General features: G+C 43.5%; 1 protein-coding gene across 2 annotated transcripts in view; it reads left to right on the top strand.

Annotated features, from left to right (window-relative positions):
* The first annotated feature begins 1,781 nt into the window (after positions 1-1,781).
* LOC126251943 (mucin-5AC-like) overlaps positions 1,782-25,861 on the top strand; it is a 58,433-nt gene continuing 34,353 nt past the window's right edge. Inside the window, exons 1-2 of one of the 2 annotated variants that reach the window (XM_049952702.1) lie at positions 1,782-2,004; positions 4,996-5,676. In XM_049952702.1, the coding sequence (XP_049808659.1) occupies positions 2,000-2,004; positions 4,996-5,676 (686 nt within the window). In that variant the 5' untranslated portion in view covers positions 1,782-1,999. Of the gene's footprint in view, positions 2,005-2,570; positions 2,764-4,995; positions 5,677-25,861 lie in introns of those variants that run through there. The other variant, XM_049952703.1, reaches the window with a different exon arrangement.

Here is a 25,861-nt window from a genome sequence, read left to right as displayed (position 1 = left end):
GAAAGCCCTCACTATGCAGGTATAAAAGTACTGAATTGCTTCCATCCTAATATCTCCAAATTGCCCATTACAAAACTAAAAACGAAATTAAAATTATGGCTCCTAAATAATCCTGTATATTCAATAGATGAGTTTCTAGATTTGGTACATTCGTATGATGGAAGACCGCCTATATAAAAATATATGTAATCTCTGATCTTAGACTGTGTCATAAACTGTAAGTATTTGAATGTCAGATATGAATACTGTGTCACAAACAGTAGATTCCTTAATCTAAGTATGGCAATAACAATTTTTTTATGTATAGTCCATATATGTAACTCTGTTCTCTCAACTAAATTTAGAAAAAGTTGTGTAGATAAAAGTGCCAGCCAATAATATGTAACCCTAGTAAGTAAGGCTCTGACTTCTCCAGAAGACTGGAACAAAAAAAAAAACCTTTTTTTGTAATCAGTTGATGTTGAATCAAAATAAATAAAGCTGACTAAGTAGGCAAATTTGGTCAGTAGTTTTGAACTAAATATTTTGTTTCAAATATAATGACAGCTGTAGCAGAATTTTACAAATCTGCCTTCTGTGAAACTGTTTTTCGATCACAAGGCACTTGTCTAGTACTTCCACTAGGCCTGAAGTTATTTCTTAATTTGTGTTTACGTCTTAAATTTATAGAATGCCATTCTATGCTAAATTTTAGACTGGCCACATACCGTGTTTTATCGTATTAACTCCCCACATGGCTTCATATTTCTTCCTAGAGTAGAATATAAACTGTCAGTTGTACAGTTTGTTTGCCTCTCAGACAACCATGTTAATTTTTTCACAGAAATAGTCATGAAATTTAGTGTCCTTTATTCTGGTGTAAGCTACACAAGAAACTTTTTTATTTATTTATTAATTTTTTTTTGCATGAAATTTGTATTCCATCCTACTAGCTTTTTGCAGTGCTATGTAGATGCAAACCTGTTGGAAATGCTACATAACAACATTGCAGAGGACGAATTAAAAAAAAAAAAAAATCTGTCAAAGTCACCCCTTAGAAAAATTTTATGGTACTTCGAGCTTGGAGTCTAATTTTGAAATGATATTTTGCCAAGAACTGCTTCCTTATTTGCATCCTTTATCTGTGTGGGTTATGATAAAACAATTGCTCTAAGTACAACTCAGTATGTCCTCTCAACAATATGCCGCAGGGCTGCACATGGTCACGTGATGCCCTACCACGCACGAAATTCCACCAGAAATACGACGAAAAGCGTATGAGCAGAGGAAGCCCCAAGCACGTGCTGGCTACGTCAGCGAAGCTGCGCATGCGCAGTACTGCCTGTTGTCTGGCGCTTTCTGGGAACTGCTCAAACGAACCTGGCGGCGCTCACGGGGACACGTTGAACTAAGTTTGAAAGCAAGCGGGAAGGATGTATCTACTCACTGTAAAACTTTCACACATGCAGAATGAAAACTGTATTTTTACAAAAATAGTTTGCATTTCTTTGGGAATGACCCTCGTATACTACGTTTCCTATTTCCTCTCCAACAATATTGCGTTCCGTCTCTTAGAAGTCGGAACAACCTGAATGTCATTTCTGAGTTACTACTACAGTTCAGTGTGGCATTTAGATTTTAGAATCTTGACGAAATGAACAACAAACACAGATGACAGATTTTTCTGCCCGCAAAAAATTTCGCCTACAAAGATAATACTCACAGTACCTTCAACTCAAGGAAGTAAATTTTATCCTCCTTGCTTCAACTGGATATGGTAACTACTGTGCACTAAAGTAACTTCCCGTGTTTCGCTGGTCTGTTGTCGCTAGTCTTGGTAACGTGGGAAGAGTAATCTGTACCCTGTAGCAACTTCCTCGAGGGATAAGTGCTGAATATTTAACTATTCACATTGTCTTGATCAGTAGTTTAATGGCTGTATAATTTCAATTATAGTGTGTCATAAACTACGTAAACTGATTAAATTACGCTTTGCCAATACGAAACGACAAAAGCTAAAATGATGTAAGAAAGTTTATTTATTTAATTTCGTGTTCCATAGAGCAGTGCTGCGAGTGTATCGTTAGGATGTAAAACGCGGCAGATTGTTACAGTAGTAACCGTATCCAAATTGGCACGAGTCTTAAAAACTAAAGCATATATAAACAGATACATGAGGTTCAAGTGTTCAAACACCACCACACATTATAGTAGTAATAATGATTACACAAACAAATTATAAGTCTTGCGTTCTAATACATATAAAAAACATTCTGTCATAAATTCATATGCTAGTGCTGTATAGTCAGTTCTTATAGGAATGATCAAAATTGAACGCAGTGCACTAACTGTTACACACTATAAAGAACACAAAGAACTATTGAAAAGATAGTTTCAGCAGTTTCTTGAATATAGGCTTATCCCTCAATGACTGATTTAACATGAAATGGAAGTATGTTGTATACTTGAATAATGTAGGCCTAATAATTTCTGTACCATGATGAGATTTTTTTATATTTTTGCGAAGATCACTTTTACTTCTTGTATCATGACTGATTTGTAAATTGTATGATTATTATTCACAAAGCACTTTAGTGGACAAATGCACTGAGATGGCATAGTGAGGATCCTGAGCTGTTTGAATAAGTTTCTGCAAGAGCACTTGGGGTGCCGTAGAACCATAAATCTCGTGACTCTTTTCTGAGCAATAAAGACGTTATTTGCTCGTGATTGGTTACCCCATAATATCGTGCCATAAGTCACTAGTGAATGGAAATATCCTAGGTATGCAGCTTTAATTGTTTGTAAGCCAGAAATAGATGAAATTAAGTGAATGGCACATATTTCTGAATTCAGTCTTTTACATAGGTCGTTGATGTTAACAGACCAGTTTAGATCGTCATTTATGTGTAATCTGAGGAATTTGGAAGATTCAGCTCTCAATATTTCTTTGTCACCACACTTCATTTCAATATTTTCCTGTTTTTATTTACTGTTTGAAGGTGAATGAATGGACTCTTGTTAATAGTGAGTGATAGACTGTTTGAAGTAAACTAGTCTAGAGCTTCTTTGACTACAGTAGTTGCAGTAATCTCTAGACTGCAATTGGGTGTTTAGTCAATCATAATGGTTGTGTCATCAGCAAACGGGGTGAAGTGTGCTTTTTGTGCCATATAGCATGGCAGATCATTGATAAAGATGAAGAAAAGTAAGGGACCAGGCACAGATGCCTGTGACACTCCACATTGTACTGCTCTCCAGTCAGAGCAGGCAGGTGCCTTTGCACAATTGTTCAATACTACCTTCTCCTTTCTGTCATCTAGATATGACTTGAGCCACATCCTTACTGTACCATTTAATCCATAGTGGAAGATTCAGCCTTCATATGTAGATTTTGCGATAGCACAGTCGAATGCTTTAGAGCACAGAAGATTTAAGCTAGTGACATTTAATTGTTTATGGATTCAAGGAGCTGGTTGACAAATGAGAAAATGGCATGTTCAGTTGAAGTACCCTTTTGGAATCCAAACTGATTTTTATTGAGGATTTGGTTGTAACACAGGGTACATGCAACTACACTGCTTTTTGTAGCTTCAACTCTAGACACTTTAAACCAATTTGATCTGCTACTGTCAAAAAATGGATGTTGAAGATATTGGCAACTACATCACCTTCACCTACTATGCTTCCATTATGACACATTTCGATACTGTGTTTCTTCTGTTATTTTTTCTGTCTCCCTTTTTGACCACCTTCCAAATATTTTTTTTATTATTATTCTAACTGTTAATTTCAGATTTAATAAACATGCTCTTGGATTTATTAAATATACATTTCTCATATTATCTTGCTTCGATTGTTTGCATCTGTGTAGGCAAAAAATATATAAAGTGCTCCTTTCGTTTTGCTGGCTGCAAGTCCAACTTACAACAGCTCGTAAGCCCTGCAATCATTCCTACAAGTGGTAAGGCAGCTTCACAGACTAATGGCCTGTTAAATAACTAAAAGCCAGCAGCCCCTGTTACAAGTAAACTGTCCCCTGTTAAAAGCCCTCTGAAAGTTACAAAAACGGAGGCCCCTATTGCGATAAATTATTTATCTTGTCCAGCTCCATCGTCCTTGAAAGAAGGATATGTATTCAGAAATAATCACTCAATTGGTAACATGTTTTATTCCATTTGTTTACAAGTATTCATTACTTTTATGTGGTTTTTAGTGAATGTGGAAATTACCTTGTAAATAGATACCACTGTCATTTTGCAACAGAGTTTTGTCAAGAGAAACAACTTGTAGAGTGTATGCTCCCAAATTACTAGTTTCAGCTTTCCTTTCTAGTGTATATTGTTGATGCTGCAGTCGATTTGATTTTTCTTTTTAGTAGTTATTTAATGTTTGTCATGGTTATATTTAGGTTAAGTGATATGCATATGCAGGTTATTATCGTGAAAGCCTTTGAAACACAAACACTACATCTTTTTTCCTTGATTTCATTTTATGTATTCTGCATTTGAATTAAGCTATGCCCCTTGTTTTGTTTTTAAATGTGAGAAATTGTAGCATGTAGAAGAAATAATTAGTATGGAATACACAGCCTTCTGAAACACAGTAGCCCATCTTTTTAGAGTGTACATATACTGTGACTCTAAACATGAATGTGATCATATTTTGCCAAGCACTTCAGCCTCCCTGTTACCATGACTGCCACATCTGGGGAAATTAGCCAATGAGGCTGTAGCAGCCATCTGATAAGCCAGTGTGAAAGTCTTTTCCTGTACTGATAATTTGGAGGAGACACGTGTAGTGGAGAGATTGCTGTTTCTCAGCATTTATGGTGGAAACTTCTGGCAAGGCATTCATTATGTCTTGTAGAACATTGTTCCACTAATTTGGGCACTTGCTGATACTAGAGTGATAGTTCAGTGCGTTCATAGACATATACCAAACATAACTGCTTAGTCAATGATAGATGGTGATACTTTATTGAAAATAAACGTGCATGGTATCCTTTTTGTACAGGTTACATTCCTCACCACTGGCAAAGAGCTCGGTTGCCTACAATACCAGTGACTCCACTGGTACAGGTTCTGAGGGAGAGGGAGCTGCCAGAGACTCCAGCTCCAGTGGTCCCAGTGATGACTGTTTGCTCCCCAGCTCCAACAGCCCGACACTACCCCAGCCCACCATCACAACTGCAAGTTCCGCCCCCATGCCTGCTTCCAGACGCAGTTTCCACATCCCACGCGCAAGTTGGCAAGTGATGGAGCAGGTCACCACTCGTACGACTGACTGGGGCAACTGCACAAAGCCCCCTCCACCCCCTGCCACAACTGCAAGTTCCGCCCCCATGCTTGCTTCCAGTCGCAGTTTCCACATCCCACGCGCAAGTTGGCAAGTGATGGAGCAGGTCACCACTCGTACGACTGACTGGGGCAACTGCACAAAGCCCCCTCCACCCCCTGCCACAACTGCAAGTTCCGCCCCCATGCTTGCTTCCAGTCGCAGTTTCCACATCCCACGCGCAAGTTGGCAAGTGATGGAGCAGGTCACCACTCGTACGACTGACTGGGGCAACTGCACAAAGCCCCGTCCACCCCCTGCCACATCTGCTCCCGTAGCAGCTGCAGCCACAGCCTCTGCCGAGGAGTTGACTCCGGGGTCACCACAGCAGTCCCAGTGGCCTGTATCTGTGCATTCTCAGTAAGTACTTCGAATACTGTATCTTCCATGATTTTCCATTGGTAATATTGAATTATGGAAGTTATTGGAGTGCAGTTCTATTTTTGGATTGGTATTGTATCAAAAGAAAAATTAACTGAGGAAACTGTAAATTGTTAGGAGACAGAATGATTGGTCAGTGCTTACTTTAAGGGGACCACACCATGGTTCCGGTTGAAAAAAATCGTTTTTCAGTTTTCATCATATTTCAATAGATTAAGGTTTTATTTAAGTACACTGGAAAGGATTTTGATGAAAAAAATCTTTTTTCAAACATTTAAAGAGCATTTTCGTACCACGTGTGTTTATGTGCCATGCCCACTTTTGTCACCAACTTTTCTGCATGTATTTTAGATCTTTATGTCCCCTACATTGCAGTTTAGGCAAATGTGCTGGCTATCCTTGGAATGCAACGGTCGGCATTCTTTTATTTCTGCTGTTTGTAAACAATATGTTTTCAAGTAGGCGGTTAGAGAGTGTGATTGAGACTAGTTGTTATACTTACATTTGCTGTGCTTGTTTACATGTATTTTGTTGTGTTTATTGAAGATGACGAAATATAAAGGCATTTTCAAGAAATGACAATTTAGAGGGAAGAAGTTTAGAAAGCTTTCTGTAAAAGAGGTTACGTTGTCTGGCAATGATGTTTCTAATTGTAATTCTTCAACAAGTTCATCATCAAAGAAGCTCTCACCATTTCAAGAGAGTTAAAACGAATTTACTGTAAGTGACAGGGGGTGCAGTAACATTATTATAAATTTGAGAATATCATCAGATGTAATTTATAAATTTGTACAATGTAGATAGTGTGATGAGTCACAGAGTGTGAAAATTTGTGTGTGTGCCAGTGGGAGAAAAGGCTTAGCAATTGCTCATTTAATTTGCACTAAATGCTCAGCTGTGATTATTTATGAGTTCTTCAAAACCAGATGCAAGTGGCCCTTATGAAATCAATACTAGAGTAGTTTATGCCTTATGATCCATTGGCAAGGGCATAGCTGCAGAGAGAACATCTTGTTCAGTGATGAACTTACATCAACCACCAAATAAATTTGAAAAACTGACTGCAATATTAGAGAAAGCTGTTTGTGAGGTCAGTGAGGAACGCATGAAAGTGGCTGCTAGGGAAGCAGTGGAAGAAAATGATGGATGTTACGGATATTGCAGTTGTTCAAAAATGTTTAGGAACAAGGCTGAGAAAACTAAATGTTGATCTGAGAGGAAAAAAATTAGAAGATGGAAAATTGTTGATCTGACAGGGTCGGTTAACAAAAACTGAAAAAGAGAACTTTCATTTATACTATGTGCAGGGAATTAGAAGAAGTAAAGAAAATCTGGAGGCAGTGAAGAGAGATGTTTGGGCCATATTCTTCCACAAGTCCTCCACTGATGACAAGCCATGTCATGGATTGTGTCCATCAGGAGAAAATTCGTTTTGCCAATACAATAGGTCTCAGGTAACTGGAGAATTTTATTCTCGCCGTATTCTTCTCTTCCTGCTGCTATTACAGCAGTTAAACCTATTTTCAGGACTTGGCTCATCCTGACCATCTAAGGAAATGTCTGCATGGGCAGACACAGAACCCAAATGAATGTTTCAACAGCATAATTTGGAACTGCTTTCCTAAAACTGTATTTGTAGGCATGCATACAATGAAACTAGGAGTTCATCATGCTGTTATTACATTCAGTTGTGGTAATATTGGAAATTTTTGGGTACAGAAAAAGCTGGGAATTAATCTTGGTGAAAATATGGTCACTGGGCTGCAACATTGCAATAAAATGGGGATAGCCGATGCAGACAGGTCTGCATTTAATATGGCTAAGAAAGCAAGACAAACATCCAGGAAGGTGAAAAAGAAGCTGGAAGACTTGCTAGAGGCCAAAGAAGGGGCATCATATGCAGCAAGACAGTTTTAATTAACTGTAAGTAACAAATTTCGAATGTTTTTTCTTTAAAGGCAATTTCCCGCAAACTAAAATTTTCAGTACATATGCCCCATTATATCAGTAACTATCACAGATAAATGAATGAAATTTTCAGATACTCTGCATAACATAAAAAGCCACCTCTGGTACTACATTCATTAATATTCCACCATTAGGAAGTTCACAAAAAGTTTTTCTGCAGAAAAAACTCAATATTTTTTGTTAATAAATTTAAAAAAGTATTCTTAAAAACTATAAAATGGATAAAGTAGATTTTAGTACAGTTGACTCTATTAGCATCGTGTAACATACAGTAAAAATATTAAGGTCCTGCATCAAATAGTTTTTTCAGAAATGGGTCAGATACTTGCCTAAATTAACGTGGGTTAGATAGGCAGGGTGTGATCCCCTTAAGGAGGTGAAAGAGTACCTATACATAGTCTTTAGAACATATAGTTCCTCTCTGTGGAAGGAAAGAATCCTAGGTTGAAGGAGTTAGAAAGGAGGAGCAAGTCATTCAGACCTCAGATTGACAGGAAGTCACCTGTTGTGAGGATGAGGAGAGACAATGAAGGGGAAAGTGTCAGGAGTGTAGTTTTGGTTGCCCATCATGCAATACAAAACATGTCAATAATCTGACTCCATTTTTGAAAAGTCGTCTTGAACTTCTACCTACAATCCTTGTTACTCTGAAGCAAATGAGGTATGGCCATGCATTGTAGTTCATCTACCCCAGACAATACGGTATATGTACGCAGCTGAGAAGTTGGTCCATGACAGCCTCTTCACATTCCAAAAGCAAGGTTTAAAATGGACCTGATTTTGCTTTGCACTGGATCCACAGCTACAGAATATCTGATGCAGCGCACATTCATCATATGTTTGTGAAAAATGTGCCGTGATTCATTGTATCAACACTTCTAGTTCACCATTACTGTTCTGGAGAACAGTAGTAAAGAGAAGTTGCTGGATGTGTGACAGACTGAGCTTTGTTAGACTGCGAGACAAATTAATTTTAGTTCATCTCTCTCTCTCTCTCTCTCTCTCTCTCTCTCTCTCTCTCTCTCTCTCTCTCTCTCCCTCTCCCTCTCCCTCTCCCTCTCCCCCTCCCTCCCTCCCTCCTTTTTTTAGGGCTGCATATTCAGCTGTGCCTTTGTACTCACATGGGGTAGCTACTGTCTAAAAGATTCACAATGATAAAAATGCAGCAAATTTTGAGGGAGTGCTAAATTTGTTTTGAGTAAATATCTTAGGTAGAGAGAATAGATGTGCTTTGGATCTCCAGTGTATTTTATATACAGACTCTGCCACTCACATATTTGTTAAAATTTCTCAAAAGGCTTTGTTGGAATATGAATGTGTTATCTTTCCAAGATGCTGAGACATTCCCCTGCATTTAAACTTGATGGATGTATGAAGTGTCATTATACAGGGTGCGTCAAAAAAATGTATACACACTTTGAAGCATAATAGAAAATTTATTTCCCGTTCTGCAATGTTAAATTTCTGGAAATGGAAAGCTTAAAGTCCAATTGGAAAAATAAATGTTCTTTGCAAATGTGATTAATGTTGAAACTGGTGGCCTTCAGCATCAATACGTTTCTGAGTACTAGTCACCACTGATTCCGTACATCGTACCAAAGTGTCCAGTGAGATTTCTGCGCACACCGCCTGGATCTCATTCCAAAGTATGTCCAGGTTATGTGGTTTTTCGTTTGTACACCTCATCTTTTACTGTGCCCCATAAGAAGAAATCCAGCGGCGTGAGGTCTGGAGAGCGTGCAGGAAACTCGATTGGTCCCCTGTGTTCTATCCACTGGCCTGGCACATTGTGATCCAGGTATGCTCGTACATCCCTATAATAGTGTGGTGGGGCGCCATCTTGTTGGAAATAAAACTCATCATTACCGTATAATGCACAAATGGCAGGGAATATGGAGTCAGCAGGCATTGTTAGGTACGTTTCTCCAGTAAAAGTACCTTCAAAGTGGAAAGGCCCAATGAGTCCCCTTGCAGACAAGCCACACCACACATTTACACCAGGCAAATTCACAGCCTTTTCAGCTGTAATGTGAGGATTATCTTCAGCCCAGTACACACAATTGTGCCTATTGACAGTTCCACTGAGTTTGAGTTGGGCTTCATCCGACCAACTTATGCTACCCATAAATCCCAGTTCACGTCTCGCCATCTCCTGAACCCATTCACCAAATTCTAACCTTAGATCTGGATTGTTGTCACTTAGCTGTTGCACCAGCCATGGAATGTACGCACGAAACTTGTCTTTCTTCAGAATGTGTAGCACACTACTAGCACTTACATTACTCTCATGTGCCGCTTGCCTTGAAGATTTTTGAGGCGAACGCTGAAACAGTTCCAAGACCACAGTTGTGGAATCATCACTTGTAGCTGTACGAGGTCGCCCTGATCGACCTTTATGCACATCACACACTGTTCCATGAATTTTGAATTTGTCTCGTAGAAGTGCAATTGTTAACCTTGAAGGTGGTTCTGTACCATACTCACTTCTCCACTGTCTTCGAACCGCAGCTACATTCTCAAACCTCCAGTACCACTTAATTATCTGCTTCCACGCTTCAAAGCTCAAACGCACGTCTGCCATGTTGCAGTTACTTCCTTGCCACTGCTGCCACCTGTTGAAGAAACATAACATTACTTTCTCGCAGATATTTAACCTTGTAGAACAGGAAATAAATTGTCTATGACAGTTCAAAGTGTGTGTACATTTTTTGATGCACCCTGTATTTATATTTCATTTAATAATGGTTAATATTTTATTCTTATGTTTAACTTTTTTGTTTGCTTCTATTCTTTGACTGCAGTTGTAACTGATAGGAAATAGTAGGGGAAGGGAGAAGAGAGGGCATGCATTGTCGTTGTCATTACTGTTTATCTTAATGAATTTTTTTACATTTTCAGAGAAAGTCGTATTTATGGAGTGTAAGTTAAAATTTTATGTACTCCTCGAAATTCTACTTTAAGGAATGCAATAATTTAGTGTCTGGTGTCAAATAATTTGTAAGCCAGTCACACATACCAAATAGATTAGTTTTAAACACCATCCTGAAGTTATTGCGCATGCCTTTGCAGCATTTTTTCCATTCCATCTGCACGTCTAGCATCTCGCTATTCTTTTCCCCCCTCTGTTGGGGAACATGTCTGTGGTATTATTGGGAATGTTCTGATGTTCTGCATTCTGTCACTGACTAGCAAACAGTCTCACCTTTGTTTTTTGCTCCATTATCCTTTCTTTGTTTTCCTTCTCCTCTCACTCCTCCGCTTCAGCGTTTGAGGTTCCTCTCCCCCCCCCCCCCCGCCCCCCCCCCTCCCGGTGCGCTCCTGAAGGCCGGCCCACGCGACACATGTAACAGGTGACTGGGTAATGCATAATTTCCAGCCCCAGGTCAAATGGTAGGGTTCACATGTACCCCCTGGTACAGATCAGACCCAGGGAGGGGTGATTGCCAGAGCTGTAACCTTCCCAAATTGCCGATTGGTCCCTGTGGCAGGTGTTCGGGAGGTGTGACCTTAGGTGTGAACAATCGCCTAAGGCGGGTGTGCTTCCTTGTGGAGGGGGCCCCCAGTTGGAAGGAGCGTGCCATTGGAGACGCTGTCAATCATGGAGGATTTTCTCGTAATGAGTCACTCATCTTCCCACTCAACATCTACAAAACGTAAACGTAGTGAGGCTAATGATTCAAAGACCCTATCCATTGCACCACGGTTCCTTGTGGTCTCGCGTACTGAAGACGATCGCTCCTTCGCCATGGTAAATCCGTTTAGTATTGAGAAAGGTGTAGATGCAATTGCTGGCGCTGTGAAATTCTGCTCTTCTTTATGGAATGGCTTTTTTGCTTTTGGAGACCACTTCTGATTCTCAAGCACAACAACTTGTTGGCCGCATTGCTTCTCCACAGTTACCCTGTTCTTGTTGAGGCCCATACAACTTTGAATTCTTCACATGGTGTAATTTGCACCAGGCTGCTCGATGGTCTAACAGAGGCCGAAATCCAATCTTACCTCTCTTATCAGGGTGTCATCACTGTCCATCGTGTAATGAAAAAGGTAGGTTCCTTCTTAGTGCCCATCCGCACTCTCTCACCTTTGATAGAGTGGTGCTTCCGTCCAAGCTCAAAGCAGGCTATGAAATTATCACCGTCCGATCATACATTCTGAACCCGATGTGCTGCTGCCAGTGTCATCGTTTCAACCACACTTGAATGTCTTGTTGACACCCAGCCACATATCACCTGTGGTAGGGATGTGCACGAGGGCGATTGTCCACCGTCTTATCCCTGCTGTATCAACTGCAATGGTAGCCATGCCACCTCCTCTTGGGATTGTCCAGTGTATCTTGATGAGCGAACTGTCCAAGAATTCGGGTAAAGGAATTGGTGCCTTATCCAGTCACTCACAGGTTACTGGCTTTGCATTCTCCCATCTGAAACCTATAGTTCTGTTCCTGTTACCCCTCACTCCATGAAGGACATGGCCATGCAGACATGCAACCTCTAATTCAGCTCTGAGGTTGTGAAATCACCCAGTGTCAAGGTAGCATCGCCATCCAGCTGTGCAACAGGTCATCAAACCCTTGCTTCAAGGGGCGAAGCCACCAGTTACGCAACCAGTAGGCCTGGAAAGTACAGGAGTAGTACTCCTGTGAAGACTTCCTCCATCCCTCCAGCCAAACAACACCCGAGTCTTCATCTAACTGGAAAGGCTCAAAGAAGCTCACCAAAGGCAAAAGGTCTTCTCCTTCACCACCTCTATCTCTTAGATGGTGTCACCACGTGGTACCTTAGCCTGACCTGCCTCCGTGTTGCCAGTGCACACCAACAACCGTTTTTCAGCGTTGGACTCCACAGACCGACTGCACATGAAAGCTGATGCTTCTGTGCACACCATGGAGCAGGATCCTCCTGCTGCTTCTGTGTCCTGTAGTAGCCCCTCTTCCCCAGCTGTCACTCGGCAGCTACCAAGGTGACTCCTCTACTTCTCTTCATCATCAAGACTCTCCTCCAAAGGAACGTTCACGGCCTGCGGTCCCACAAAGAGGATTTATGGATGCTTTTAGCATCGCAGCGTCCCCTTGTACTCTGCCTTCAGGAAACAAAATTGCGCCCTCACGACTGCTTTGAGCTTTCTCATTTTTTACCAGTTCGTTTTGATCTTCTCCCTGAGGTCGGCATTCCATCACATGGGGGCATCACGCTGCTCATGCGGGATGACATTTGTAGTCAATCCATCTCCCTGACTACCAATCTTCAAGCTGTTGCAGTTTGCCTTTTCCTTCCCCACCTGACATTTTCCCTGTGTACCATATATGACCCACAATCATTTGCTGTCACCAGGGCAGACTTCCTTCAACTTATTGGGCAGCTACCTCCCCCCCCCCCCCTTTTTGCTACTCAGTGACTTTAATGCACATTATCCCCTTTGGGGTTCTCCCAGGAACTGTGAGAGAGGTGTCCTCTTGGCTGACCTTCCTAACCAACTTACCCTCTTTTGCCTTAACAATGGAGCACCCACTTTCCATTCCAGCTCCTCGCACACCTATTACCATTTGGACCTCTCTTTGCGCACTACCCAGCTTGCCCCTCATCTTGAGTGGTCTGTTCTTTCTGACACCTACTTGAGCAACCATTTCCTGTGTGCTATCCGTTGGCTGACTCCTACCCCATCTGCGTGCATGCCTAAATGGCAGCTTCCTAAGGCTGACTAGCAGCTTTACTCCTCCCTGGCAACCTTCGAAGGACGAGTGATAACCAGTTGGAATATCTCACAAACTTTATCCTTACTGCTGAACAATGTTCCATCCCCTGCACTTCTTCTTTATCACATTGTGTCCCAGTCCCTTGGTGAACTGAGGCATACCGTGACGCAATTCACACGTGGACACATGCTCTCTGTGTTTTTAACTGCCACCCTATGCAGGCAAACTGCATTTATTATAAACAGATCCGTACAGTGTTGTCGCGTTCTTCGGGATAGCAAAAGAGCTAGCTGGATTTCTTTCACTAGTTCTTTTAACAGTTCCACAGCTTCATTTTTCATGTGGGCCAACCTCCTACGGCTCTCTGGAACCAAGATCCATTCCCCAATTTCCGGCCTGACAGTAGCTGACAATGTCATCATGGACCCTGTTGTTATCTCTAACACCTTGGGCTGCCATTTTGTGGAAGTTTCGAGCTCTTCCCACTATCACCCTGCCTTCCTCCATCGGAAATGAGCAGAGGCGGCTCGGGCAATACCCTTCTGTTCTCTGAATCGTGAGTGCTACAATGCCACCTTTTCTATGAGGGAGCTATATCATGGTCTCAGTTCATCCCGATCCTCCACCCAAGGGCCAGACGCCATCCACATTCAGATGTTGCAGTACCTTTCTCTTGTCAGCAAGCACTTTCTGCTTAACATGTACAACTGCATCTGGACAGAGGGCACATTTCCTGGACGCTGGCATGAAGCCGCCATCATACCCATACCTAAGCCTGGTAAGGAGAAAAACCTTCCTTCTAGCTACCGCCTCATCTCTCTTACTAGCTGCATTTGCAAGGTGATGGAACATATGATTCATGCCCGGCTGGTGTGGTGGCTAGAGTCTTGCCATTTACTAATGTATGCACAGTGTGGATTTAGAGTGCAGCGTTCTGCAGTCGACCATTTTGTTACTTTGTCCACCCATGTCATGAATGGTTTCCTGCGGAAATTCCAGTCTGTGGCCGTGTTTTTTGATTTGGAGAAGGGCTACAACACCTGCTGGAGAACTGGTATCCTCCATATTATTTATACATGGGCCTTCTTTGGATGCCTGCCTTGTTTTCATCAGGCATTTTTACAGGACCTAGTTTTCAAGGTGCGTGTAGGTTCTGCCTTGTGAGACACCTTTATCCAGGAAAATGGTGTGCCTAAGGGTTCCATGCTGAGCTCCGTCCTCTTTGCTATCGCCATTAACCCTAGAAACACGAGGCATGGGCAAAATTTGCCTGTTCATTTGTTTTTTTTTAATGTCATGGCAAATATCCTTCTTTGTTTTTGGATCTTTTTCTATTTGTCTGTTAGCTTATAATACACTATGCTGTACGTTTCTATGGTTAAATTTTTATAATTGCAGGTACAAAATAGGAATTGTACACCCAAGGGCACATTTTGCCCGGGGTTAGTACTCCACGTGACTATAATTCTTATCTTCCCTACAACCACCAAGCATGGGCAAAATTTTCCTGTATGTTTTTCTTTCTTTTATTCAGTTGGCAACCTTGAACATGAGTTTTACAGTGGTTTGTTGAGCGTCTAATTGTTTAGTTTCACTTGCGTTGTTGATTTTAGACTTGCCATTATTACTATTAGCAGTTTGTCATAGTAGAGCGACACCTTTATTGTAAAGTAGATTTTGTAAGATGAGTTATAGAGGCTTGAACGACGCAGAAGTTCTTGCAGAACTGTTACTCGATGATGAATTATCAGATTTAAGTGATTTTGAGTCAGATCATACAGAAGTAGAAAAGGATTCCAGTGAAGAAGCAGAGGACAATGAAGAAGAAACAAACCATGCAGGTAATGCTCCAAATAAATATGTTAAAAGTTCTGGCAGAGTGTATCTTGAAGAAGCTCAGAGACATAGTAAAAGGGATTTTGGTAGCATAGCCCATGAACGTCAAGGAATAACCAGTGCTGGGAAAGTAAGAAGCATATGTGAATCATTTAACAAAAATTTCATTCCTGAATTAGTATGGAAAATACTTGACCATACAATGAAGAAGCTGAAAGAGAAAACGTATCTCCCGTTAGCGATTCTGAAATATATGCATTGATGGGAATTTTAATTCTAATGGGAGTTTACCAGGACACCAATGTTAATTTGTCTGATTTATTGTCAAATTTATTGGGAAGCGCGATTTATAGTGGAGCTATGGGTAAGACAAAAGCATATCAGCTATTGAAAATTCTTTGCTTTGATGATAAAGGCACCAGGTCAGAAAGACATGTACACGACAAATTTGCGCCGCTGCATGAAGTATTTGAAGTATTGAATGGAATATTCCCGCGGTACTTCAGAAGTGGATCTGACAATACAATTGATGAAATGTTGTGTCTTTTCAGAGGTCGTTGTCCTTTCAAAGTTTCCCTCAAAGACAAAACTGGAAAATATGGAATATTAGTCAGAATGCTTTGTAGTGCAACTGAACGATACATAATAAAAATGGAAGTGTATGCTGGAAAAGACAGTAGACCTACCAGTGAACGAGGTCCTCTTGAGATTGTGAAGTCTGGTGGAACCAATAAAGAATACAGGCTACAATGTCACAACTGACCGCTTCTACACTTCTGTGGAGTTGGCGGACATTCTCTATCAAGACTACAAAGTTACATTGGTTGGGACACTCAAATCAAACAGAAAACATGTACCACAGGAACTTAAGACAATGACAGTCAGAGAGCTGTATTCCTCCAAATTCGCATTCACAGACACATCTTCTAAGAAGCCGCCAGTAAAAATTGTCTCTTACATCACAAAGGAAAAACTAAAGAAAAACCTGTTGATGTTGTCTACACAACATCGTAATGCAGGAGTAGAAGTTGATACACCAAAAAAGAAAACACTCATAAACCTGTGCTATAATTCCACTATGGGAGGAGTGGATGCTGTAGATCAAATGTTAGGACATACTCTACAAAAAGGGGTACGAGAAGATGGCCACTGTCAATGTTCTACAGCCTACTTGATATAGCTGCAGTTAACTCATACACACTGTTCAAGATGAATGCGCCTAAATGGAATGAAGGGAAACCAAATGCCAGAAAACTGTATCTCCAAGAATTAGGCCATGAACTTTTGAAATAGTACGTAGAAGAGTGAGCCATGGATTTGAAAGGACTCCAGTTGCCTATTATTTGCATGATAGGAGAGATCCTAGGAAAGAAACTAGAGGTAAACAAAATTGCTGCAAATGAAGAACCAACTAGGAAAGCAAGGTGCTACTTATGCTTGAAGAATGCAAGTAACCAGAGAGCAAAAGACAACATCCCAAAAACCAAATTAACATGTGGAAGCTGTGGGCGCCATCTGTGTAAGTCTGATTCAGAATCAACCATTTTGTTTGCAGGAGGTAAATGTCATCTGTAAGTGAAAATATTCTCTCAGAGTGAAAAGTGTTTTCCGAGGGTTTTCAATGTACAGTGACATGTATTTAAGCAAGTGTTTTCATTTCTGTTTTTGAAACTTACTCTCAATGACAGAGCTGTTATTGATATGAAACCTAAGCAAGTACAACAAGAGTAACTGCTCGGAGGACCAATTACTTTTGTGGGATGCAAGATCAATTTTTCTTGTACGACCACAGAGGTTGTTTCTGGAAATTCTTGGCTTACAATTGCTGTTTTACGAGGAGGTGATTCACCTCTTGCAGGATTGGAGTCATACAATGAGAGAGATATTATAAGCTATCGTACTTTTTCAATTGGTGTAATTTAGACAGCTCTTGTATTCAATTACAAACCTTCTTATCTTGTTTACACAAACTTTCATTGACCAAGATTTGACCAATCTTGGTTGTTATATTCACCATATGAGAGTTCAAAAAGTAAGCTTTCAATTATGTTGTCACTATTTCCTGTTAAACTAATATCTCAGTGGAAACAGAAGTGCATAAAATAAATACATATTACAACAAATTACAAGATTTAAAACTTATTTTAACATGGGCAAAATTTGCCCTTGATTGGTGCTCCGTGTTACCTAAAACACCTTGGTGTTTCTAGGGTTAACCCTATAATGGTCTGTCTCCTGCTGGGCATCACCGGCTCCCTTGTTGTTGACGATTTTGCCATCTATTGCAGTTCTCCAGACATGTCTCACTGAGTAGCGGCGTCAGTGCTGTCTTGATCATCTTTACTTCTGAAGCATCGACAGTCTCTTTTGCTTTTCCACTGACAAAACCGACTCTGAATTTCTGGCAGCGCAAATGATTTCTCCAACCATCTCTCCATCTTGGGCCTGTTGCCCTTTCATTTGTTGAAACTATGAAATTCCTGGGACTCATGCTCGATAGGAAACACTCTTGGTCCTCACATGTATCTTTCCTGGCAGCCCGCTGTACGCAGTCCCTCAATGTCGTGTGTGTCCTCAATGGTACTTCCTGGGGTGCCGATCGAACCACCCTCCTCCGTTTGAACTGGTCCCTTGTCCGTTCGAAACTAGACTATGGGTGCTTTGTTTATGCATCTGCAAGCCCATCCCTCTTACACAGTCTCAACACTACCCACCATCGTGGCATCCATTTGGCCATGGGTGCCTTTTACACTAGACCGGTTGAGAGTCTGTATGCTGAACTTTCTCCTCAGCAGGTATGCATGCCATTTGTCTGCCATGCGTGGCCCCCCCCTCCTATGCCTCCTTCTTTGATTCCTTTGATGGTGAGAGTGGGTCTTGTCCCTCTTCTCTGTTCCCTCCTGGAGTCCACTTTCAGCAGTTCTTACAGTGGCTTAATTTCACACTAGCTGCAACTTTCCCGGTGGGTGTGAACCCTTCACCATCTTGGCTTCGTGAAGCGGCCAATGTAAACCTTGGCCTTCATTTGCTTCCTAAGGACACTACTCCAGCCTTGGTGTATTGCCTTCAGTTTCACAACCTTCACATGGAACTTCATGACAGCACTTTTGTATAAACTGATGGCTTTCAGACTGACTGTGGGTTCGGGTGTGCCTTCTTCATTGGCACCCGTGTCTTTTGATATCAGCTTCCAGCACACTCCTCTGTATTTACAGCCGAGCTCTTCGCCCACTATCAGGCCCTGGTGTACATCCAGCTCCACAGCCTTTTCAGTTGTGTCCTCTGCTTACTCATTCAGTGCTCTTCAAAGTCTATGTGGGCTGTACACTGCCCTTCCCCTAGGACAGTGGGTACAGGAAAACTGTCACTTGCTCACTCTTGCTGGAGCCAGTGTCATATTTCTGTAGTTTCTTGGTCATGTCGGTCTTTCAGGAAATGAGGCTGCTACCAAGGCTGCAGTCCTTGTACCTCAGCTTGCGAGTCCCTATATTCCCTCCAATGATCTCTTCATTGTTGTCTGCAGGAGGTGGTGTCCCTTTGGCATCAACAATGGCCCTCCCTTCATGGGAATAAGCTTCGGCTTAAGCCTCTCCGAGCATCTTGGATGACCTCGTCTCACCCCCTGTGGGTCTGGGAGTTGGAATAGGCCTGAGGTATTCCTGCCTGTCGTATGAGGTGACTAAAAGGAGTTTCACACATTTTGGCCTTTATGTGATGGTCCCCTGTAGGGTTTGACCTCCATTCTTCAAAATTTTCTCGAAGAGCGAGCCAAGTGGGGAAGGGCGCCTTACAAGGTGCATCATGTCCATCGTGCATTGAGATCTTTAGCCCACTTTTTCGTCGTCACATTGCAGTCCTGCGCATTCTCCCTCTCTTGGGCGAGGACACCTTTCTGCTTGCGTTTTCCACCATGCACTATGCAGTGTAGATTTCTGCGTCGACAATGACCATGGACTTCTTTGCACCTGATATGCACCATGATAGCCAGTCCGTTGTGGTGGGGCTGCCATGTACCCTGTTGGTTGTTGCCCCCGACCACACAGGGATCGCTCTGCTGATGCCTCCGCCATGAACTCCCCACGTATGCCAAGGGGTAGATGCTCATCCCCCTGGGGCATCGGGACTCCCGGCAGTGGCCATCCTGCCAGGTGGACTTTGCTGCGGCTGGGTGGCGCCCGTGGGGTCAGCCCCTGGTCGGAGTGGGTGGCATCAGGGCGGATGACATGTGATGAAGCATAGTCCATCTCTTGCTGGTGGTGAAACGTCAGCAGTCTCTAAGCGATCATGAGCTCAATTCAATGCACAGAAGTATGGCCCCAAATCGTACCCCTCCGTGGCCACACCAAGGGAGGGACGTCAAGCTGAGAATGGCAGCGGGTCTTATTAGCCCCAGTACCTTATATGTTGGAGAGCTGATGGGGAATCTTTCATGATGATGAAGCCTCTGTTTTTTGTTGAGCATTTAGAGGACAAGTTTGGGGAGGTGGAGGGCTTGTCCAAAATGAGATCTGGGTCAGTCATGATCAAAACAGCATCCTCTGCCCAGTCACGGGATTTACTCACCTGTGACAAGCTGGGGGATGTTTCTGTAACCATCACGCCCCACAAGAGCTTAAATATGGTCCAAGGTATCATATTTCACAGATACCTTCTTTTGCAGTCCGACGATGAGCTGCGAGTCAATTTAGAGAGGCGAGGTGTACATTTTGTCCGGCATGTCCACTGGGGTCAGAAGGATAATCAGGTTGCCACCGGTGCCTTCATCCTGGCCTTTGAGGGTGATACATTGCTCGAGAAGGTCAAGGTGATGGTCTACCGTGTGATGTAAAGCCCTATATCCCTCCCCTGATGCGGTGCTTTAAGTGCTGGAAGTTCGGCCATAGCGTCACATGCTGAGATTTCGGACGCCCATCACATCCCAATACTCCATGTGCACCGCGTCCCATCTGTGTCAACTCCGGAGAGCCCTATTTGCCTTGCTCGTCTGACTGCAGGAGTCTCCAGAAAGAAAAGAAAATCATGGAGTACAAGACCCTGGACTGACTGACCTACACTGAGGCTAAGAGAAAATTTGAATGCCTGCATCCTGTGCGTTTGACTTCTTACGCCGCTGCCACAACAGTTCTGACACCATCAGCTCCGCCAACCCCAGGTCACCTCTCAGAGCCGCAAGACAACACCTGCACCCTTGATGATGGGGGGATTTCCCTCCCTGTTGCTCCTGCACCACCTACTTTGGGAGCAACACCCCCCAACCATGGGGGACGTCCGTCCCCACTTCCAAGCTGGAGAAGCGTAAGTCGTCTTTGGCTTCTCTCACTAGTAAGGGGTCCCTTGGGTCACTCCCTTCTCAGATTTCTTCTAGTGCGAAAGACTACACCCGCCAGTGGCTGAAGAGCCCAAAAGCAGCTGGTCGTAGGGCTTCATGCTCATCCTCAGTCCTGGAGACTGAGCCAGTGAAGTTCTCCCAGCCAGAGAAACCCAAGGAGCAGTGACAGATATCCAGAAAGAATACCCCAAAGACCAAGGAAATTGCAGTGGCCCCCACACCTCCGCTACCTACAGGCTCTGCGGCTGAGGATGAGGTGGAGATTTTGGTGTCTGTTGAGGACCTACATCTCGCCAGACCCTCAGACACAATGGATATAGACTGCTGAGGCAATAAATCAGTGGCAGAAGGTGACTCTGAGGTGTAAACTGCTTCATTGAGTGTTCCATGCCTTCCCAGTCTTACGATGTCATCCTCCAGTTGAATTGCGGCGGTTTTTTTCCACCGCGTGGCTGAGCTACGGCAACTGTTAAGCTTTACACCGGCTATCTGCATTGCCCTCCAGCAAACCTGGTTCCCAGCAATGTGGACCCATGCCCTCTGGAGCTATAAGGGATATTACAGGAACTGTAGTGACTATAATAAGAGTGTCAGGTGGAGTTTGCGTTTATGTCCTAAACTCGGCCTGTAGTGAATGTGTGCCCCTTCAAACCCCTCTTGAAGCTGTGGCGGTCAGAATAAGGATGATGCAGGAAATAACTGTCTGCAATGTATATCTTCCTCCAGATGGTGCAGTACATCTGAATGTATTAGCTGCACTGATTGATTAACTCCCTAAACATTTCCTACTTCTGGGGAGATTTTTATGCCCATAACCCCCTTGTGGGGTGGTATAATGCTTACTGGCCGAGGCAGAGATGTCGAAACTTTACTGTCACAATTCAACCTCTGCCTCTCAAATACTGGGGTAGCCACACATTTCAGTGTGGCTCATGGTAGTTACTCGGCCATTGATTTATCAATTTGTGTCCCAGGACTTCTCCCATCTATCCACTGGAGAGCACATGACGACCTGTGTGGTAGTGACCACTTTCCCATCTTCCTGTCACTGCCTCAGCATCAGGCACATGGACGCCTGCCCAGATGGGCTTTGAACGAGGAGGAATGGGGAACTTTCAGTTCTGCTGTCACCGCTGAATCTCCCCCACAGAGTAACATCGATGTGATGGTTGAGCAGGTGACTAGCACAATTGTTTCTGCAGCAGAAAACGCAATCCCTCATTCTTTAGGCTACCCAAGGCGTAAGGCAGTGCCTTGGTGGTCGCTTGGACGTCACTGAAGCAATTAATGAGTGTCGGCGAGCTCCATAGTGGCATAAGCAGCACCCTTCCCTGGAGCACCTCATAGTCTTTAAACAGCTCCGTGCCAGTGTTCGCTACCTTATCAAACAACAGAAGGAGTTTTGGGAGAGATAAGTCTCCACCATTGGATGCCACATGTCACCTTCCCAAGCCGGGGCAAAGATCAAACGTCTTTTCGGGTACCAGGCCCCAACAGCTGTCCCCAGTGTTGCTATAAATGGCAAGTTACATACTGACTCAAACGCGATTGCCGAGCACTTTGCCGGCTGAGCGCTTTGCCCGAGCCTCTGTGTCAGAGAATTACTCCCAGCCTTTCACACACTCAAATGGTAGCTGGAAGGGAACGCCCTCTCATTCACTACATGCTGCAGTGAATCCTATAATGCTCCATTTACAGAGTGGGAGCTCCTTAGTGCCCTTGCATATTGCCCCGACACAGCTCCTGAGCCTGATCGCATCCACAACCAGATGATTACACATCTCTCATCTGTCTACAAGTGAAGTCTTCTCGTCATCTTCAACCGGCTCCAGTGTGATGCCGTCTTTCCATCGCAATGGTAGGAGAACACCATCATTCCAGTGCTCAAACCCGGTAAAAACCTGCTTGATGTGGATAGCTATTGGCCCATCAGCCTCACCAACATTCTTTGTGAGCTGCTTTAATGTATAGTATGTCGGCAGTTGGGTTGGGTTCTGGAGTCACGTGGCTTGCTGGCATCCGCTAGGGTCACTCTACCACTGATAATCTTGTGCCCATAGAGTCTGCCATCCACACAGAGCCTTTTCCAGATGGAAACACCTGATTGCCGTCTTCTTTGACTTACGTAAAGCATACGATATGACTTGGAGACATCATATCCTTGCCACATTGTATGAGTGGGGTCTCCGGAGACAAATCCCGATTTTCAAAGCTTCCTGTCACTATGTACTTTCCATGTCCAAGCTGGTGACTCCCATAGTTCCATCCATATCCAGGAGAATATATTCCCACAGGGCTCTGTATTGAGTGTCTATTTTTAGTGGTCATTAATGGTCTAGCAGCAGCTGTCAGGCTTTCCTTTTCAGCTTCTCTGTATGCAGACGACTTCTGCATTTTGTACTGCTGCTCCAGTACTGTTGTTGCTGAGCAGCGCCTTCGGGTAGACATCCACAAGGCGCAATCATAGGCTCTAGACCACGGCTTCCAGTTTTCAGCCGCAAAGTCATGTGTCATGCGGTTCTGTCAGCATCGTACCGTTCATCTGGAACCCGCACTTTACCTTAATGTAGATCCACTCACTGTAGTGGAGACATACCAATTCCTAGGACTGGTTTTCAATGCTCGATTGACTTGGCTCCCTCATCTTCATCAGTGTAAGCAGAAGTGCTGGTAGCAAGTCAATGCCCTCCGTTGCATGAGCAACACCAATTGGGGTGCAGATCCCTGTATGCTGCTGTAGCTCTACAGAGCCCTTATCCAATCCCAAATTGACTATGGGAGTGTGGTTTATGGTTCGGAAGCACCTTCAGCATTGCGTTTACTTCACCCTCTGCACCACTGTGGGGTTCAATGGGCGACAGGATCTTTTAGGACGAGTCCGGTGACCAGCGTGCTGGTGGAGGCTGGTGTCCCTCCACTGCAGATCAGACGTGCGCAACTGCTCGCCAGTTACGCAGCACACATTGCTAGGTCCCCTGAGCATCCGAATTACCGTCTCCTTTTCCCGTCCACGACAGTCCATTTCAAGCATCGGCGGCCCAGATTGGGGCTAACGCTTGTGGTTCGCGTGAGGTTCCTTCTCTCCAAACTGGAGTCCTTCCCTTTACCACCTCTACTTGCGGTCTGTTCACGGGTGCCTCCATGGTGTATGCCTCGGCCACAGCTTTGCCTGGACCTTTTGCATGGCCCTAAGGATCCCGTTAACCCCACCCCTCTCTGCTGTCACTTCCTCTTGATTCTTGATGTGTTCCGGGGCTGTGAAGCGGTTTACACTGATGGCTCAGTGGCTGATGGTCACGTGGGCTTCGCATATGTTCGTGGAGGACATATTGAGCAGCACTCCTTGCCAATTGGCTGCAGTGTTTTCACTGCAGAGCTGGCGACCATATCTTGTGCTCTTGAATACCTCCGCTCATGCCCTGGCGAGTCATTTCACCTGTGTACTGACTCATTGAGCAGCCTATAAGCTGTCGACCAGTGCTACCCTTGCCACCCTCTGGTAGCATCCATTCAGGAGTCCATCTATGCCCTGGAACAGTCCTGCCATTACGTGGTGTTTGTGTGGACCCCAGGACACGTCGGAATTCCTGGCAACAAACTTGCCAAGAGGTTGGCCAAACAAGCGATGCGGAAACCGCTTCTGGAGATAGGCATCTCCGAAGCTGAGCTGTGTTGTGTCTTACACGGCAGGATTTTCCAGCTTTGGGAGACAGAATGGCATAACAGCACGCACAACAAACTGCATGTCATTAAGGAGACTTTGAATGTGTGGAAGTCTTCCATGCAGGCCTCTCGCAGGGAATCAGTTGTCCCCTGGCAGCTCTGCATTGGCCATACGTGGCTAACACATGGTTACCTACTCCGTTGCGAGGACCCACCTCAGTATCACTGTGGCTCCCAAATGACAGTCATCCACTTCTTGTTAGAGTGCCCACTTTTAGCCACTCTGCGGCAGACTTTTAACTTTCTCAGCACCTTGCCTTCGGTGTCAGGTGACAATGTCTCCACAGCGGCTTTAGTTTTGTTTTATCGATGAGATTGGGTTTTGTACTTCAATTTAGGTTTTAGCGCTCGTCCTCTGTCCCTCTGTGTCCTCCATCCTAGTGCTTTTAGGGTGGAGGTTTTAATGTGTTGCAGGCTGGCTGGTTTTCCCTTTTTATTCTCGTGGTTGGCCAGCCATTGTAATCTGCTTTCATGTTTTACTCTCTTCTGTTTCTAGCGTCTCTTTTGTTTTCTTGTCCTCTTTTGTTCCTTTTAGTGTTCGTTGCCTTCCCTTTGTTCTTGTGGCTTTTCCTCTCTTTCCGTTTTGTGTTATATGTTTCGTCCGTTTTATTCTCACACTTGTGGCGTTGTTTTATTAGGAAAAAGGGGCCGATGACCTCGTAGTTTGGTCCCTTCTCCTGCCTTTAAACCAACTAACCAACCATCCTCGTCTCAGCCGGGAGGAGATTATTTTAACTCGGCTGCCTTTTTAGCCATAGTCATTTGCTAAGGGACACTACCCCACCACTTTGTACATATTGCACCCAAATTTTAACTGTCTGCCACTTTCTGATGGACTGCCCTTTTTTTAACCTTTCACGTTTCAGCTTGGGTTTGCCATCTGATTTATCAGTTGTTTTAGCAAATGACGCGAGGGGTGTCGACCGTGTTTTACTTTTCATCTGCCGAAGCAATATGGCGGAGGCCATTTAATTTTTAGTTTTGGACCTCTGTTTCTGTATGGTGTCTTTTTTAGCCCTTTTTCCACGTTCCTGTTTTTAACTATCTTCTCTTCTGTCAATTGGGACTGACGTATAGTCATTTAACTCTTTGTGTTTGTGTTCTATAGTTCTGACTTGGGTGCGTATGACACCGCTTGTTTTTTTTGCACCCTAAAACAAAACAAAACAAAACAAAACAAACTTCTGAGACCTTCAGATCTTCTGAAAGACAGGTCACAAAAAGTTACAAATATTTTCTTCATAATTGTAGGAGCAATTAATGACAAACTGCCTGGAAGTGATGATTTTTAAGTAATTTTGGAAAATGTACTCTCGAGCTTAAGTATAATAGGTCACTCATAAAGATTATTTGAGTAGTTTATTAGCAGCTCTAATCTCCTCTATTAGAGTAGTGAAAATTTTTTCTAACTTGGTAATTTTGTCTTAGCTGTGCTCCCCAAATTTGTATACAGCCTGTTTTTACATGTTTCATAATTTTTTAGATATAAAACTTTTCAATTACTTGTAAGTTTCATTTTATCTATTCAACCAGAGCGCTTCCCAATGTGACACCAAAGCAGGATGTTCCCTGCTGAAATATGCAAATAATTATGCTGCCGGATGGCTTAAATCCTA

The sequence above is a fragment of the Schistocerca nitens genome, chromosome 4 (genome assembly GCF_023898315.1).
Source record: "Schistocerca nitens isolate TAMUIC-IGC-003100 chromosome 4, iqSchNite1.1, whole genome shotgun sequence".
NCBI lineage: Eukaryota > Metazoa > Arthropoda > Insecta > Orthoptera > Acrididae > Schistocerca > Schistocerca nitens.
This window is presented reverse-complemented; position numbering and strand designations above follow the sequence as displayed.